The sequence below is a fragment of the Pholcus phalangioides genome, unplaced genomic scaffold (genome assembly GCF_987345545.1).
Source record: "Pholcus phalangioides strain wild (caught in Gottingen) unplaced genomic scaffold, Ppha-v1.0 ptg000004l_1, whole genome shotgun sequence".
NCBI classification, from domain to species: domain Eukaryota; kingdom Metazoa; phylum Arthropoda; class Arachnida; order Araneae; family Pholcidae; genus Pholcus; species Pholcus phalangioides.
The window spans coordinates 22,278,318-22,296,232 of NW_028301597.1; the positions used below are offsets into that span (position 1 = coordinate 22,278,318).

Genomic DNA, 17,915 nt, shown 5'->3' on the forward strand with positions numbered 1-17,915 from the left:
TAAGAGGTGTCACGAGTTTGATACCCGATTCATCCTTGTCAGAAAACTTTCCTGACACAGGGGTACAACAAAAACGGCGACATGACCGCAGAAAAAGTTGCTACCGCAAGGAGCCTCCCCCCCCCCCCGTCGAGGGGTTAGCGAACCAATCTCTGGAGATGAGTATAAAAACAAGCCTGCCGTTCGGAATCGGCAATAAATTGTAAGTTCCGGCCTAATTAGCCCTCGTGTGCAGAAAATGACCGTGGTGCGACAAAAAAAAATAATCAACTTGCACTCAGAAAAGAACTTTTTGATTGAGGCAATATAGCATGGTAAAGTAAATTTGTAAAAAAATAACAGAGTTTCTTTTTACCCTTTACCCTATCTAAAATTTTTATCACAAAAGAGTGATTGCAGAGAATTAATATAGGTCACGCAGGGTCACTTAAAACAACATTCAATAACAAAAAAAAGTAAAATTTATTATAGAATAATAAATGAAAGAAATGAAATTACACATTATGTTTTGTACATAAGAATTACATTTCGTACATAAAAAAAAAAAATCGTAGAAAATTATTTTCCCCCCCATACACACGATCAGTCGGTGACAATAGTATGGATGTATGTTCATCACTTCCTATAGATAATAATTTAATCTATATATGGATTATTCATTTTGTTTTGGTATTTATTCACCATTTCTCTAAAAACGGTTCTAGATCTTCTTGCTCGACTGGTCGTATAATTATGTCATTGACATCAACGTGAGCTGGCATCTGCAAGATGGAAATCACCGCCGCCGCTATGTCTATTGGTTGCAGAGGGGTCATTGGTGGGATTAGTTTTTCGAATTCAGTCGTAACGTTCTTCATACGATTCAGGAATTCTGTTTTCACAGCTCCTGGACCAATGCTCTGAAAGGAAAAAAAAAAAAAAAAATGCCGAACGAAAGCAATATATCCCACAAGAAACGATATTTTACAATAAATTTTTCATTTAAAACGAAAATACTGTTTCTACCAGTGATATATATATAGGAAGTTATTAGTTCGCAGCACTTGGGTGGTCTGAAAACTTCCAAATATTTGTATAACCTTTTTTTTAAGCACTATCTCATGTAGATAGTGAGACTGCCAAGTAGGACACTGTTTCTCAAAAATTGCGTCGCGGCTCCTAGGGGCATCGCTAACCTTTGTCGAGGGCGTTACAGAGAGCTGATATTGTTTGCGTTCCCATTCATGCTTTGAAGCGGTTTTCACACATATTTTGGGAGCTTAGGGTATTTCAACCTCGGAATCACTCTTTCATCCTCTCTTTCCCTTTTGCGCCATTTTATGTAAAATTACTAATTAATCTAAGAGAAAATGCATAAAAAATAACAACCTGGGATGTGAATGGTTTCAGTGGGTAAGGCAAGACTCTTAATTACTAAACTGAACGGTCTGAACATTATAGAAACTTATCTTTTCCATCTGCATGTATATGAGAGAGAAGTGAGCTAACGATATTAAATGGCACACTACCTCACACAGTTTTTCTTTCGCTATGAAGCCTCATGAACTCATGATTGCATAGCTTTCATAGTGTAAAATAAAAGATATGTTTACAGTTCTACATCTTGCTTTACATTCTCCTTCATCCGATTGTGTAGTTGCTTATCTTAGCCTTCGGCCAGTCCTCGTATTTTTTAAAGTGCTTTTTAAGGTTTCATGAAAATTATCATTAAATTTGGGCCGTTTGTGGAGGGAACTAAACGATTCGCGTTTCGGCTAACGGAGATTTCGGCTTACGGATGTGATTCTGGAACGAATTATATCCGTTATCCGGTATCACTACTGTATTTGTATATAAAGTATTTTTTTTCTGTATAATTCATATTCAACCCGATTATAAGGGAGAACTCCCATTAATTTTAGTTGTACACGATATTTTGTTTATTTGCCGATTTGTTACAAGCGGTATTTCTTTAACATTATGTTGGTTGAATTTTTTTATAATGAAAAAACTTTTTTTTGTTGTTTTATAAGAAAAAATAGTTTTTTTCCAATTTCATTATAAGTGGAATTCGACGTAATTTTTGTACTTACAGCGACTCTTATGTGACTTTTGGAACTTTTGAGTTCTTGCCGAAGTCCTTCCGTTAAAGCTTGTACCATAAACTTGGTTCCGGAATAAAATTGCACAAAACGAAACACTTTATGACCAGCTACACTGCGAGATAAAGGAACGAAAAGTATGGTTATTGTAGTTTATTTTATACCTGTTATAATTGTAGATACATATCGGCACGTCAGGTATCTTCAACCCATTGCTCGAGAGTATTGCGTTGATCTTGAGTGTGCACCTGAAATATGTTTCTGCTTTCGTGTTCATGAGGCCTAGATCGATGCCTAAATCAAACCAGCAAATTCAAGAATTCATGTTGCTACATCGGTGCTCTTCTTCTGATGATAAGTTATGCTCGCGATATAAAAGAGGTATATTTGTGGAAAATGTTATAAAAACCATTATTATTTTTACAGAAAAACAATTTTTTTCCTAAAAAAATAATTAGTTTATGATGAATTATTTTAGGCCTGATATGCGGATACTTTAGACGTAAAAGTCTTTAAACTTATCTACTTGCCTGCTTATGTGAATAATCTGTCCATCATCAATGCCCTTTTCCTGCATGAGTTTCACTGCTTCTCTGGTGCAGATACAAAGAGCTAAAATGTTGACCTAAAGGAGGACAGAAAAATGGATTATTACAGTCGGACACATATATAATACAAACAAAGTTTTTTTTACCGTTTCTGATCAACAGAAACCATAAGGCAGAGTGCACACTGGACTGACATGATAAGCTATACACCTGCAATTCGAGACGGATTGGTTGAAAAACGTTAAATTCAGAAGGGTTTTAATCAATCGGTCCAGTGTGTATTTCGTCTCGAAGGTACGAACATAGAACATAGTGCACGCTGGTTTCCGTTTCTGCAATTCCGCGTCATTGCTGATTGATTGATTAATTTTAACCAATCTGTAACGGCACCGATATACAGGATCGGAAACCAGCGTGTACTATGTCCGTACCCAAGGTTTCTAGTAAATATCACATACTAAAATTTCTCAAAGTAATACCTATCGGTATCCACCACCTTTAGCCAACCTGCCTGCAGCTGCGCAATGTCCTGGTGGTACAAAGGATCTTGTATGCAAAGTACCTGGGGTAGAGGGGTGTCTGTATCAAGTCTATATCTTATTTACGACGTTTTTCTTTAACCCTAGAATGGAACCTCAAAATTCTGTACTTGATACATACCGCCCAAACGTACAAACTACGTCTCTTAGACGTGTAGGTACCATTGTAGGGTTAAAGCGGTTCTCCAAGGAATAGAAGAGGAGATAATTAGAGCTGGCGTTAGGTTCAAAGCAGACGCTGCCATTCACAACCATTCCGCGGGCTTTACGCTAACTGATCACTTCACTGAACTTCACTCTTCCATTTCTTGGACTATCACCTTGGTGGAAAATCCTTCACAAGTGAGTTAGGCATCTGTCAGCTTGATTTTTACCGCAAAGAAATTGTGCTGGTAGAAAAATACGTAAGCAAAAGAAACTGCATGTCGTCAGTGGTAATTTGAAGATCATTTGCTAAATTTGCTAAATGATGATGATTTGCTATGATTGATGATTGATGGTGATGATGATGATTGATGATGATGATGATTGATGATTGCTATGATGATGATATGATCCCAAAATTTCACATTTGCTAAATACCTATTTGTAAAACTCAGAAACAGAAAGATTATTTTTTGGTCAACTTGTAAAATAACTCATGCGATATTAGACCTCATCGAAGAAAAGGACTTTCTGGATATTAATTACTGAGATGAACTTTGGTAAGAAAAGTTAGTTTTCTCCACCGGGAATCGAACCCTGGTCCTTTTACAGTCTGGTCAACTTCCTTATTACGTTACTGTGAATGCTATAATAAGGAAAGAAATACAGTCAAACCTCGTTAGGGCGTCCCCGGTTAACAAGTCACTCCGCTTAAGGGGTCACTTTTTGGAAGTCCCAATTGTCTTCAGCCAGGAATCGGCGCATTTATGGCTTACTCCGTTTAACGTGTCACTGCGCTTACTAAGTCATATTTTTGCTCTCCCAAGAGTGACTCATTAACGAGGTTTGACTGTAGTTGTGTTTGTTGGTTAGTGTGCTTGCCTAGATTGTTAGAGGACCTTGCGTTTCCCGACGGAGACGATTTTTTTTTCCTTCAGAAGTTCTTGACAGCCATTGATATCCAGAAAGTCTCTTTCTTCGATGTGTTGTAATGCTAAGCTGCTGAGAAAATAACGTCTCTCTCTCTCTCTCTCTCTCAAGTGTTATTGTTCGAAAGAAAAAACTCCTGCAAATTGTTTATACTGAATGTAATTCATTGTAACTCAGTGTAAGGGAAATAAAATAACTTAAGAAATGGGATCGATATATATTTATTTCACTTGGGTGTAATATGCAATAATTCCATCGAAGTGTGCAAATCCAAAAATAAACAAAACTCACATTAATCATGCTGACCCACTCACTAGTCTTTGCATCGAGTAGATTGGAATCAGTCGAAAATCCGGCATTGTTTATACATACGTCAATGCGGCCGTATTTCGAACGTATTAATTCGAACATCGATAGAATCTCCTCTTCTTTCTCCAGATCACATCTAAAATACGCCAAATGGGAATAAATATGAGATGCATTTGTAGAAGAACAGTGGCTGTGCGTAAGTTACGCAAATGTATAATGATGACGTTTGTTTGAAATAGTTGAAAAATATATACAGCGTTTACAAATGACTTAGAATGAATTCAAGATTTTATTGTTTGTGCATTTTTGAAATATGATTCCAAAATTTCAGTCTCCGGCCGCAAAGTAACGCAAAAGAAATGTTTTAAAAGTACAGTTAATACGATCGATAAGTCGAACTGCGATAACTCGAATACCTTTTCAAGTCGAAGTTATCACTCAGCCCCGGGACTTTTTCTGTATTCTAATGCTAAAACTTTTTCTTTAATTCGAAGTTTTCGGGAATGAGATAAAATAAAAAACATTGGCTATTAGCAATGAAATTTAGCAATTGAACTTTGCATTTAGCAATTGAACTTTGCATTTAGCAACTGAACTTTGCATTTAGCAACTGAACTTTGCATTTATCAATTGAACAGCAGAATTCAACATTTAGGAACAGAATGCAGCAGAATTCAACATTTAGGAACAGAATGCAGCAGAATTCAACATTTAGCAACAGAATGCAGCAGAATTCAACATTTAGCAACAGAATGCCGTAGAATTCAACATTTAGCAACAGAATGCAGCAGAATTCCACATTTAGCCACAGAATGCAGCAGAATTCACCATTTAGCAACAGAATGCAGCAGAATTCAACATCCAATGATATTCAGCATTTAGCAATGATATTCAGCATTTAGCAATGATATTCAGCATTTGGCAATGACATTCAGAATTTAGCAATGAAATTCAGCACTTAGCAATATAATTTAGCAGATTCATTTGCCCGCTTGCGAAAAGTGAATGACTTTCTCACGAAACACGGACGAAAATAGAGACAGTCAAAAACGCGGGCACATATTGTGACAGAAAATAATCTTGTATAAACGTTATTTGTAATTCTTGTAATGTTTATACGAGTATCATATATATACGTCCGTTTCCATAATAAAGAATGTGCGTCTCGTTTAGTTTTAAATATTCTCATTAAATAATTAAATATGTTAAGATTAAAATAACTTTTTTTTTTGGAATATCTTCATCTCCAGTAGTTGACATATTTTTCTAATAAGATATTCATAAATATCGCTGTCATTAATAATTTTGTCTTTTTCCCCCTTCTAAAATCGAAATTTCCGATAACTCGAAGTTTTTGTCAGCCGCTGCACTTATCGAGACTTATCGAGATTAACTGTACATATGCACTTGTCTTGTATTGTAACATTAAACTTTATGACCATATCCCTACTATTGCACCAGTTAAAAAAATGAGATCATGAAACCCACACCAATCACGTTCAGGCACATCCGTCCTCCACTCGAATTTTCATTCGAGAAATATCCCTTCAGTAAGTTCAAGGATCAATTAAAAAAACAAAACAAAATTGAATGAAAATTGAGCAATTATTTAAATAGTGCATATCATATACGATACAATAAATAATTTTTTAATAAAAATAGAGATAAACTGTTTGAAACTGAAATAGTCATAATCACCTCACAGCCAAGATGGATCCAACCGGAAACTCAGAAGCGATGTGTTTAATTTTTTCAACATTCCTGGCGCAGGCAACAACCTTCATTCCATGTTTGGCAAGTTGCCGACTTATTTCGGCACCAATTCCGACGGAAGCACCAGTGACCAGGGCTACTCTACCGCTCCACCGTTCCATTATTATGTAAGGGATGCAACGAGCTAGAAAATGCAACCCAACTTCAGAATTTCTTAAGCATAAATATCCTTTGAAGGAGATTCAAATATATCTTTTTGATAAAAGTATATTTTTCTTCGCACTCTTGTAATCTACTTTTTGGAAGATAATTTTTTATCTTCATTAAAGCTTTTTTTTTGACATGAAGTTCTTTACGATAGATAGTGCAATCTGAGTGTAAGCGTCATTGGCGTACGAAGGGTGGGGGGGGGGGGTGTTGGGGTTATAACCTTTCCCCCCCAAGCAGAGATTATGGTGTTATTTTGCAGGTAGAAACGTAAAAACTCCCTCCCCCCCCCCCTGAGAAGGAAAAAAAATTCAAACCCCTCCCCCCGAGAAAATTCTGCGTAAGCATATGTTAAGCGTATCGTATTGTTTACGGTTCTTTTGTAATGTTTTAGGTGAACGAAGTCTAGTGGAACTTATTTTTACTTTGACATCAAGTAATACCTACCTGTTTTTGCTTTAACCGAACAGCGCCATCATACACCTCTTTTCGAATGAGAGTCGAAACCTGAGAGAAAAGAAACCTTCAGGCGACCAAATAGGGCAGTAGTTCTAAATCAAGACTTCATGGACAATTTAGATGTCCATGGTGAGGATTAGGAAAAGTCCGTTGACTCGGATGTGCTGAAAATGTTCCTGAAAAACTGAATCATTTTTCTCCTTGAACTAACATAATAAATACACACACAAAAAATCCAAACATCCCCTTTATTGTAAGGGTGAATTTTAAATTCCATTTCGATACTTCAGCACTTCATCAATTTTATATAATTACGATTCTGTGTGTGTGTGAGTGTGTGCTCTTGTTCTCTATATTTAAAAAAAGTTCTGTTTGACCCTCATAATATAGTAGTTCACATAATACTTTTCAAGAGCACTTTTCTTTCAAAAAATCCGTTTTCCACGCAATGATTTGCATTGACACTACTGTATGTCCATATTTGACAACAATGAAAATACTCTTGTCCTTTCAAAATATTTATTGTTTCATTACAACAATAGACTCTTCCATAAATTTGAAACAACAATCAGTTTATCAACAATGCGTTTCATGCCTCAATGGATATGAAATATTATATATAAAGGGGCTTTTTGCCTTGTTTCATTTAATTTATTTTTCGTGGGTTCATAAGGGTCGGGTCGGGATTAACTATTTAATCAACTCAAACTGAGGTGATTAAAAAAATAAATAAAACAAAATTTGCACAAGTTGCAGAAAAGAAAGATTGGGAAGGGATGAGCTTGGGGTTTATTTCAAGTTCAAACTAGTTTTTCAAATTATTAAATTAACGGATTAACTTATTGGAGGGCCAGAGATGAGAAAATATATAGGAGACAGCAGGATTAAAAAAATTGGGGATTTATATTCTCAATATATAGGAACCAGTAAGAAAGATTAGGATCGGGGAACTGATTATGAGGATGTGGATTTGGTCCGCGCCCCCTAGAGTAGAGGGGGGTGCTGGATAGGTAGAGGTATCGGCTAGAAATGTGGTATTGGAATTGGGGCACAAGAAGGCTGGGATTAGCCGGAAGGCTAGGTGACGGAGAGGGTTTTATGGTTTTCTTCTGTCTTCTTCCGCCACGCATCATGGAGTCTGATTGGATCTTTGGTTCTTTCTACGCACGCAACTCTGAGATAATTTCTAGTACAGCGATAACGTTGGGTCGTTTGCAAGTAAAGGATGGGAGAGAGTAGGTGCGAAGGGGCAAACTGGCCTAACGTTGCTGTGGACCCCACCCCCAAGCTCCATTAACATTAAAGTAAAATTAGACAGAATACAGCAGTATTCACTGGAGGTCTTTGAAGAACAGAAATAAACTAACAACGTTCTATACAAAATTTAGTTACCCATTAATAATATCAGTAAAATTTTTTTAACGTTGAATAATATGATCTAAATGTGTGTATATAAAATACTACTTAGCGAAAAATTTTTATTTAATAACATTTCTGAATTGGTTTTGTTCTGATTTATATGAGCATTAGTTTTGGTAGTTTTATTAAGGCTAATAATTGGATACAAATACAGAGACCACAGTTAGACAAAATGCCTAACGAGGTGGCTGAAAAAAGATGGCAATGAAAAATATGGAAGTCGAATGCATATCTAAACTATACCAAAACTACAGCATCCCAATAAGAGCAATAAAAAACCAATAAATATGATAAAATATAAATATACTTTACAGGTATATACAGTACTTAATGGTAAAAAAAGTGAACGCTGTAAGAGCAAAGAAAATTCAAAACTTTTTCACGTGTCAAGTGAGCAATGGTTTATAATGTTGTCAACGTGATTCCCTTTTTCGGCACTTGGAACGCTTGTAATATCTGCAAGAAAGAATTCATACAGTACATTTATGTGGTGCTATCTTCAACTTAATGGTGCAAACTATATTGTGGTACTAAACTTCAACATAACTATAGAGAAGGTTTTCTGTTTCTCAGCTTTGAATGAACCAACCAAGTTATTCGTGACTGGACAATATGGTAGTGCGTTAGTTTAACCAACATTATTGAATCTAATGTTTTCTTTAATCAGTATGAATTCATGACGCACATGGAATTTTATAGAGCTTTACAGAGACAGCAGACAAACAGGCAGCTATAATATTTGTTGTACTGCATTGCTACTTAATTAGGTCATTTTATTCTCACAACATGTTCATTTTGTGAACTCAAGAGCTAATCCCGAAAACACACAATCCCCGTTATTTTTCTACGGCATAAATAGGAGTTTAAAACAATAAATAAAAAAATAATAATCTCAGCATCGATGAGATAATTCCAAAATTAATGAAAGAGATAATTTCAGCATTAATGAAAGAGATAATTTCAGCATTAATGAAAGGGATAATTCCAGCATTAATGAAAGATAATTCCAGCATTAGTGAAAGATAATTCCAGCATTAGTGAAAGATAATTCCAAAATTAATGACAGGGGTAATTCTAGCATTGAAGGAAGATAATTCCAAAATTAATGAAAGTGATAATTTCAGTATTAATGAAAGATAATTCCGGATTTAATTAAAGATATTTCGGAATTAATGAAAAATAATTCATGCATAAATGAAAGATTATTCCTGCATAAATGAAAGATTATTCCTGCATAAATGAAAGATTATTCCTGCATAAATGGAAAATAATTCCAGAATTAATGAAAGAGATAATTGCAGCATTGATAAAAGAGATAATTGCAGCATTGATAAAAGTGATATAATTCCAAAATTAATGAAAGTGATAATTCCAAAATTAATGAAAGTGATAATTCCAAAATTAATGAAAGTAATAATTCCGGAATTAATGAAAGATAATTCTAGAATTAATGAAAGAAAATTCCTTAATTAATGAAGGAAAATCTTAGAATTAATGAAGGAAAATTACTGAATTGATGAAAGAAATGATTCCAGTATTAAAAAATGAAATAAATTAATTAATCTTTTTTTCCATTTAGATGAGTTCTCTATTCTTTTTTTTATCTTTAAAACGCAATATTTAGAAACCGAACTGTGCATTTCAATGAAGAAATTGACAGGCACGAACTTCGTTTTCGCCGAGTCACGTGATTTCCTTGCATTCGATGTCGCTGCCGTCGCAGCGGTTGGATGCTCCCTCGAGTAATATATAAGCTCGATGATGAACACAGAAGAGAGGTTTATTTGAGAGATTTGCTTTCGTGCAGACTTTCTCTATCGACTAAAATTTAAAAATAATTATTTTTTTGTTTTGGTACCGGAAAAGAAATCCCCCCCCCCCTCTTCGTGAGAATAACTTTATCGCAATCCGCATTCAAATATACCAATTCCTTCATTTTTTATGAATTTTCAAACTACTGTATTTACGAAATTATGGGACAACCTGTATAATGTTAGATATTGTGATAAAATAAATGAAAGCTGTTTTGAATTACGCTGAAACTGAAAGAATTATAAATCGTTTATTTAAATCTACGAAATAAGAAATTGCTAACAATAATCAGTTCAATTATATCAAAGAATGATTATATTTTCCCAGCCCATTTAAAATATTTTGATGCTGAAGGATTCAAAATTGATTTATGAATAATATATAAGTTTTCGTTTCAGTTTACTTGATATCAATTAAATTGAATAAATGTTTTACAGCGCAATGAATACTCCAGTTACAGAAACTGCTGCGTTCCACAAAGTGCGAAATTTTGTTATACACTGGTGTGCAAAAATTAAGGACGAGACTATTATGTAACACCCTGCAAAAGAGTTCCAAATCCACACAAATAATACCATAAGATCTCCAAGACGTAAGAACATGGGAAGGATAAGCAAAACTTTCCAAAAAAGAAATCCAAAGAATAAAAAGGAACTTTACTGAAAAATAAGCTTCGAGCACAACTGAACAGAAAACCAAACCGTCTATGTGACAAGTGAGTGGCAAGAAAAATCCAGCCTTTAGTAGGGTATATGATTACCCCTGAGTGCTATATACAGGATTTACATCGTCAGCCCATGCTGACTGTACAAGGTTGTCAACGAACGACTGAGGCATTGCTGTCGTAACGCCAATCGCAGCTCCGGAGTCGTTGCTGGCGACGTGCTGCCAAGCGTGTCCGTAGTATGGACAACGCATCGATTGTCCGCCAATCGATGCGTTGAATATCTTCTCTCCAACAGCTCTGCGGCAACCACCACTAATACTACTTTTAACCGTACATGAACCTCGTACACATTCCTCTTAGGAATTTCTAATGAATCGGCACATGCCGGAATGTGTGTTCTGAGTGAATGTGTGGCCCTAACGTATCTATGTTGTTAAGTTGCGCTTGTTTCGTGTTCATGCTGTCATCTGGCTTCCATTTTCTGACGTAAAGATGGAAATGGTTTGAATTTTCATGTTATGTCAGTATCGTGTTGTAGGTCGGCCTGCTCTTTGCGGACAGAATTTTTCAAATAGGAAACCGGTTCGCATTCGCTCCTAGAAACTGTAAAACCTCAGAATACCAACTTCAGCCGACCACCACTGTGCCGGCAACGGGGTTCGAACCTCGATCCTCAGGAGGATGGTTCAGCACGATGCTCACACGACCGCACAGCGGCGTGAGACAGCCACTGCACGATAAGGTGTAGCGTTGTCGTGCATGAAGAGGAACTGAGGACACATAACCAGGGTTAGGGGTTTTGGACAGGATACGCGGGATAAACTGTCCAAAAGTGTCAATGTCCAAAACTGCTTGGAACTGTCCAAAACTTACAAGTTTCAAAATTTTATGTGGAAGCCTATAGATTTTTTTTTTTTTTATGATGCATACAAATTTAAAAAAAATACTAGCAGAATGTAAAACTGTAACTGAATCAAAAATCTCTTAAAGTCGTTATTTGATTTTTTTTTAAAGTTAATTGTTTCACCGAATTGTTGGTTTTAAGCTGAAAATTTGATGATAAATTAATATCACTCATATTGCTGTTTAAATAAACAGTGTTTTCAATTTTTCAGTTTGTTACAAATTTTTTTTTTCTACTTCACATCTCATTTTTCATCTATGATTATGAAGCTGGCTCTGTATTTAGTACAGTGCTTGTCCAAAACCCTGCCGAATTCGCTAGAACACTTTTCTTTAGAAAATGCATTATATTCAAGGTACCAAATACGCATAGTCAGTCAGTTATAATCATTGCATATAGTGAAACTCAACATAAACATTATTTTTTTAATAGATAACATTATAATTATGTAAATAAATATCAGTGGTGTAATGTGTTTATCTAATGCAAATTGTTCTATTTTGACACATTTCAAACTTTTTTTTAAATTTTTAAGTGAACTTTCTATTTTACATTCTCAATTTTTATTTTTGAAAATTAATTTCAAATAAAGGAAAATATCTGAACAAAATGAGGTCACTATGTAGCACCTACACATGACTACCAGAACACAATTTCTCAAACACTGCATACGCCTATATGATGATAAAAGACTTCAAGACCCAAAATTTTTGTTAAACTTCAATTGTTGCTCTTATGAGGCTAGAAGCTAATATTCCACTGAATAAATTCACAAGCTATGTATACAATCTTATCACATGGTGGACAGCAGTCAGAAAAACATTGGAAGAAAATGGCTTATAAAAAAGAGGGACTGTCTTCAACACATTGTTTTTTATTTCCGTGTCCTGCAAGTTATGCATCCAATTTAAGGAACATATTCAAATTTTATAAACTTAGAAATCATCCTTGCTCAGATAAGGCAACTAAATTGGTTACGTGTCAACGATTATATTCGAGGTCAGCTGCGCCATCTTATTACTTATGTAATGCTTAAACATTAATAATTATTAGTGTTTAATTATTTCATAAGTTTAATATCATTCTGTAGTCATAACTATTGCATTTTTCTAATTTTCATGGGACATATTTTTACCCCGGTCTTGTATCTTTCATGTGTTTCAATAAATCTAATATTTAACCCCCAAGACAGTCCAGTTTTCAAGTGCAATCCCATAGCTTGATAACCTGATACCAGTGATACAACAATTTACGCATACTATTTTGAATTTCTAAATTTTATTATATTTAATGTAATTAATAACATAGTATAATTCATATATAATATAAAGTTCATATTATTTGTTTATAGAAATTACTTCTTCATCAAATTGTAAAGTTTTTACTTACAGTTATGAATCGGATATTTTGTACTACGTTAAAAACCGTGGTTTTCACCATTAGTGTCCAAAAACTTGAAAACAATGCTCATAATACCTCTAAAAAAGACACGTGAGGAAGGGGAACCTTGGTACAATAGCGGACACTAGCAAAAAGCCGCTTGAAAGTCAAACTCTTGTACCTCATCCATATTCCTCTGCGGAACTTCTAATGAATTGGTACATGTTGGAATGTACGTGTCTGTGTTGTGAGCCTAACGTGAAGCTTGTTTCTGTGTAATGCTTGTTATAGTGCTGCCATCTATCACATATTTTTCGAACTATGAGTGAAGTGTAATGTTTGAAGATTTTACCGTTGTAGACCTGTTGCTCTCTGCGGCGAGACTTTTTAATGGGGAGATCGGCTTGCATTCGCACCTCTAAGTTGGGAACCACAGAAAACCAACTTCAGCCGACCACTACTGCAGCGATGGTGGGGTTCGAACCCGGGATCTCGCAAAGCTAGTCCGTCACTATGACCACTCGAACCACCACAGCGGCGGCTTTGGTCACTGGTGCCCAAAGCTGCGTTAGTTGAACCACATTGGAAGACGTACGGGTACCAAGCTAGTATATATTCTAGAAACCTGGGTACCAAACATGACACTTCCCCAAACGAGAACTCCGCTGCCTCCAAACCGGCCTCTTCCGATGATTCTCAACTAATCTAACTAATGTCATTAAAGGCACGAAATCCTTACCTGACATTTTTTATCAAATCCAAGGTGACGAAATTTTACCAGTACGTCATTCGTATATAAACCTTAAAGAAAAAATGATTTCGAATTTCATAATTGATTCAAAAAAAACACTAGGTACAATAATATTGGGTAATATAATCTATTAATAATATTATATTATTTTTTTCTCCCTTTTTCTCGAATACAGTGTATGTTTAGTAGTTTTTATCAGTTTTCTAAATGCGGCAAAGGTTTCAACAATCGGCAACTTCTTGCAATGCAAGAAAGTTAAAGAACGAGTTTTAAATATTCAAGTAGGACGAAGCTGGACTGAGATACGGGTTCCCCCACTTGCGATGTGTTAAATAAACGCACTATGATATTGTCCAGTCACGCATAACTTAGTCGGTTCATTCAAAGCTGAGAAACAAAAATCCTTCTCGATAGTTATGTTGAAGTTTCAACCATAAAGTTGAAGATAGCACAACATAAATGTACCGTATGAATTCTTTCTTGTAGATATTACAATTTGTCATAAATTGATGCGTGTGATGCTTAAAGTGTCCAAAGGGAATCACGTTGACAACATTATAAACCATTGCTCATTTGACACTTTAATGTGAAAAACAGTTTTGAATTTTCTTTGCTCTTACAGCGTTCACTTTTTTTACCATTAAGTATATACCTGTAAAGTATATTTATATTTTATCATATTTATTGGTTTTTTATTGCTCTTATTGGGATGCTGTAGTTTTGGTATAGTTTAGATATGCATTCGACTTCCATATTTTTCATTGCCATCTTTTTTCAGCCACCTCGTTAGGCATTTTGTCTAACTGTGGTCTCTGTATTTGTATTCAATTATTAACCTTAATAAAACAACCAAAACTAATGCTCATATAAATCAGAACAAAACCAATTCAGAAATGTTATTAAATAAAAAATTTTCGCTAAGTAATATTTTATATACACACATTTAGATCATATTATTCAACGTTAAAAAAATTTTACTGATATTATTAATGGGTAACTAAATTTTGTATAGAACGTTGTTAGTTTATTTCTGTTCTTCAAAGACCTCCAGTGAATACTGCTGTATTCTGTCTAATTTTACTTTAATGTTAATGGAGCTTGGGGGTGGGGTCCACAGCAACGTTAGGCCAGTTTGCCCCTTCGCACCTACTCTCTCCCATCCTTTACTTGCAAACGACCCAACGTTATCGCTGTACTAGAAATTATCTCAGAGTTGCGTGCGTAGAAAGAACCAAAGATCCAATCAGACTCCATGATGCGTGGCGGAAGAAGACAGAAGAAAACCATAAAACCCTCTCCGTCACCTAGCCTTCCGGCTAATCCCAGCCTTCTTGTGCCCCAATTCCAATACCACATTTCTAGCCGATACCTCTACCTATCCAGCACCCCCCTCTACTCTAGGGGGCGCGGACCAAATCCACATCCTCATAATCAGTTCCCCGATCCTAATCTTTCTTACTGGTTCCTATATATTGAGAATATAAATCCCCAATTTTTTTAATCCTGCTGTCTCCTATATATTTTCTCATCTCTGGCCCTCCAATAAGTTAATCCGTTAATTTAATAATTTGAAAAACTAGTTTGAACTTGAAATAAACCCCAAGCTCATCCCTTCCCAATCTTTCTTTTCTGCAACTTGTGCAAATTTTGTTTTATTTATTTTTTTAATCATCTCAGTTTGAGTTGATTAAATAGTTAATCCCGACCCGACCCTTATGAACCCACGAAAAATAAATTAAATGAAACAAGGCAAAAAGCCCCTTTATATATAATATTTCATATCCATTGAGGCATGAAACGCATTGTTGATAAACTGATTGTTGTTTCAAATTTATGGAAGAGTCTATTGTTGAAATGAAACAATAAATCTTTTGAAAAGACAAAGAGTATTTTCATTGTTGTCAAATATGAACATAGTGTTTATGCACATCATTATCAGACAACGAATTTTCTGAGGGAAAAGTGCTCATTAAAATTGTGATGTGAAATGTTATGAAATTCGAGAGGAATTTTTCACATCTCTATATAGAGGATAAAAGGATAAATTTTGTTGCAGAAGCGCAATTGTCATCTGATTTTTTTTAATGACTGAATATTTGTACCGTTAGGTTACAAATTGAAAAGTATCACCAGAGGTCTGTTGCTCTCTGGTGATACTTTTTAACGGGGAGATCGGCTGGCATTCGATCCTAAGGTGAAATGACTGCTGTGGAACGTCAATAACGGCCACGTCGATGACTTCTCGTTAACGTAACTTTTGATCACTGTGGATTATCCACGTTTTATCCTCTATGTATTTCGTTATGAAGTGAAACCTCTCGATAACAGACAACCACGGGACTGAAAGTTTTGTCCACTGACGAGGAACGCCCGTTAATGCATAGTGAGTTACATTGAGATCAGACGACATAATTCAAGAAAAAAGTGTCCGTTTACGGGAAGTGTCTCGCTGATGGAGAGTGTCCGTTATGTGAGGTTCAACTGTTATTATTAATATCTGTATATGTGTAATATATATAATAACTGTATATATATATATATCGGATCATCCATAGGTTCCACTGTGTTCAGATGTTAGTGAGATTTGTATTTGGAACAACATTTTTTTTCAATCCCTACAAAAATAATTTTCCGCTAAAATTCTCACTGTCAACATAAAATAGGATCCGAAATCAGGTGGATAGAAATTTTATTTTCCGTAAGGGAACACTTGATACTTTTTCCGATCTACTGAAGTTGATTTTCTGCTTTTTCCAACTTGCAGTCGCTAGTCAGCTTGCCATTCGAAAAGAGCCACTTTTCGGCGGAGAATTACTCAGTTAATTCAAATACAAGCACAAAATCTGTCACAAAAGACAAATCTTCTAACGAGTCAGCAGGAAAAAAAATAAAATTAAGGAAAAATCTCTCGTATTTGAAACAAAACATCACACGTCATCCTCAATCTCAAGCTAACAAGGGAAGACGCGTGGTCCAGGACCTCGCCTGGCCACGGCGGAGGGCTCACATGAGCCAACAAGCCAACAAGGAAAGATGCGTGGTCCAGGACCTGGCCTGGTCACGGCGGAGGCTCACCCGAGCCAACAAGCTAATGAGGGGAAATGTGGTTCAGGACCTGGCGCTTCGCCATAGAGAAAAACAAAGGGCTCAAGCTCATAGAGCTAAAAAGACATCAGACGAGCTCATCGGAATAAATTGTATATTGTATAACAGAAATATTTAAAAATCTGTGTATACTTTTCTTTTTAATAATGTGCTTTTATATTCATGTTCATGTACTTTATGTGCATAATAAAGCACCCGACACTGCCCAGCCCCCTCATCCGGGGAATGGCTAAAATTGACAATGGTCGATAGAGTCTGGGCGGTGCACGGTATGAAATGAAATTAAATGTCCTTAATCCCACTTCGAAGCATGCTCCTGTACGTAAAAATGTTTGCCTACTACAGTATAATATCGGTATAACGGTACTCTGTGAATCAAGGAAAAAATATCCTTGCAGAGAAATTATCGAGAGGTAGCATTATCATCCGGCACCACCAAATTTATGCTGTTGTGTTGGCATCTCTTCTGAATTGGCGTTGTTGGCACCACCACTACTAAACCATACACGCACCTTCTCCATATTCCTCTGCGGAACTTCTATCGAATTGGTACAAGCCGGAATGTGCGTGGATGTGTTGTGAATCTAACGCGAAGTTTGTTTCTGTGTAATGCTCGTTATGTGTAGTGCTGCCATTTGTCGTAAATTTTTCTAACTGGGAGTGAAGTGCAATGATTGAATAATTGTACCATTGAGTAGACTTTTTGCTTTCTGTGGCGAGACTTTTTCAACGGGCAGATCGGCTCGCATTCTCGCCTCGAAGTTGGGAACCACCGGAAACCAACTTCAGCCAACCACCACTGTGGCAACGGTGGGGGTACGAACCTGTCAGTACCACCATAAAATGTATATTATATATTCGCAACAAAATTACAATTACAATTGGTTGGTTGATAGATAAAATTCAGTTATATATACGGCCAATTCACGAACTACGTTAACTCGAAG

At 35.8% G+C, this 17,915-nt stretch overlaps 1 protein-coding gene across 1 annotated transcript; it reads right to left on the reverse strand.

Annotated features, from left to right (window-relative positions):
* Positions 1-443: 443 nt before the first annotated feature.
* LOC149086762 (dehydrogenase/reductase SDR family member 11-like) lies at positions 444-6,494 on the reverse strand. Its single transcript, XM_089231132.1, has 5 exons — positions 6,250-6,494; positions 4,534-4,687; positions 2,612-2,706; positions 2,073-2,196; positions 444-899 (listed from the first exon to the last, which is right to left on the reverse strand). Exons 1-5 carry the CDS (start codon positions 6,423-6,425, stop codon positions 678-680), a joined length of 771 nt encoding a protein of 256 aa, XP_089087258.1. The 5' UTR covers positions 6,426-6,494; the 3' UTR covers positions 444-677.
* Between the last annotated feature and the right edge of the window lie 11,421 nt (positions 6,495-17,915).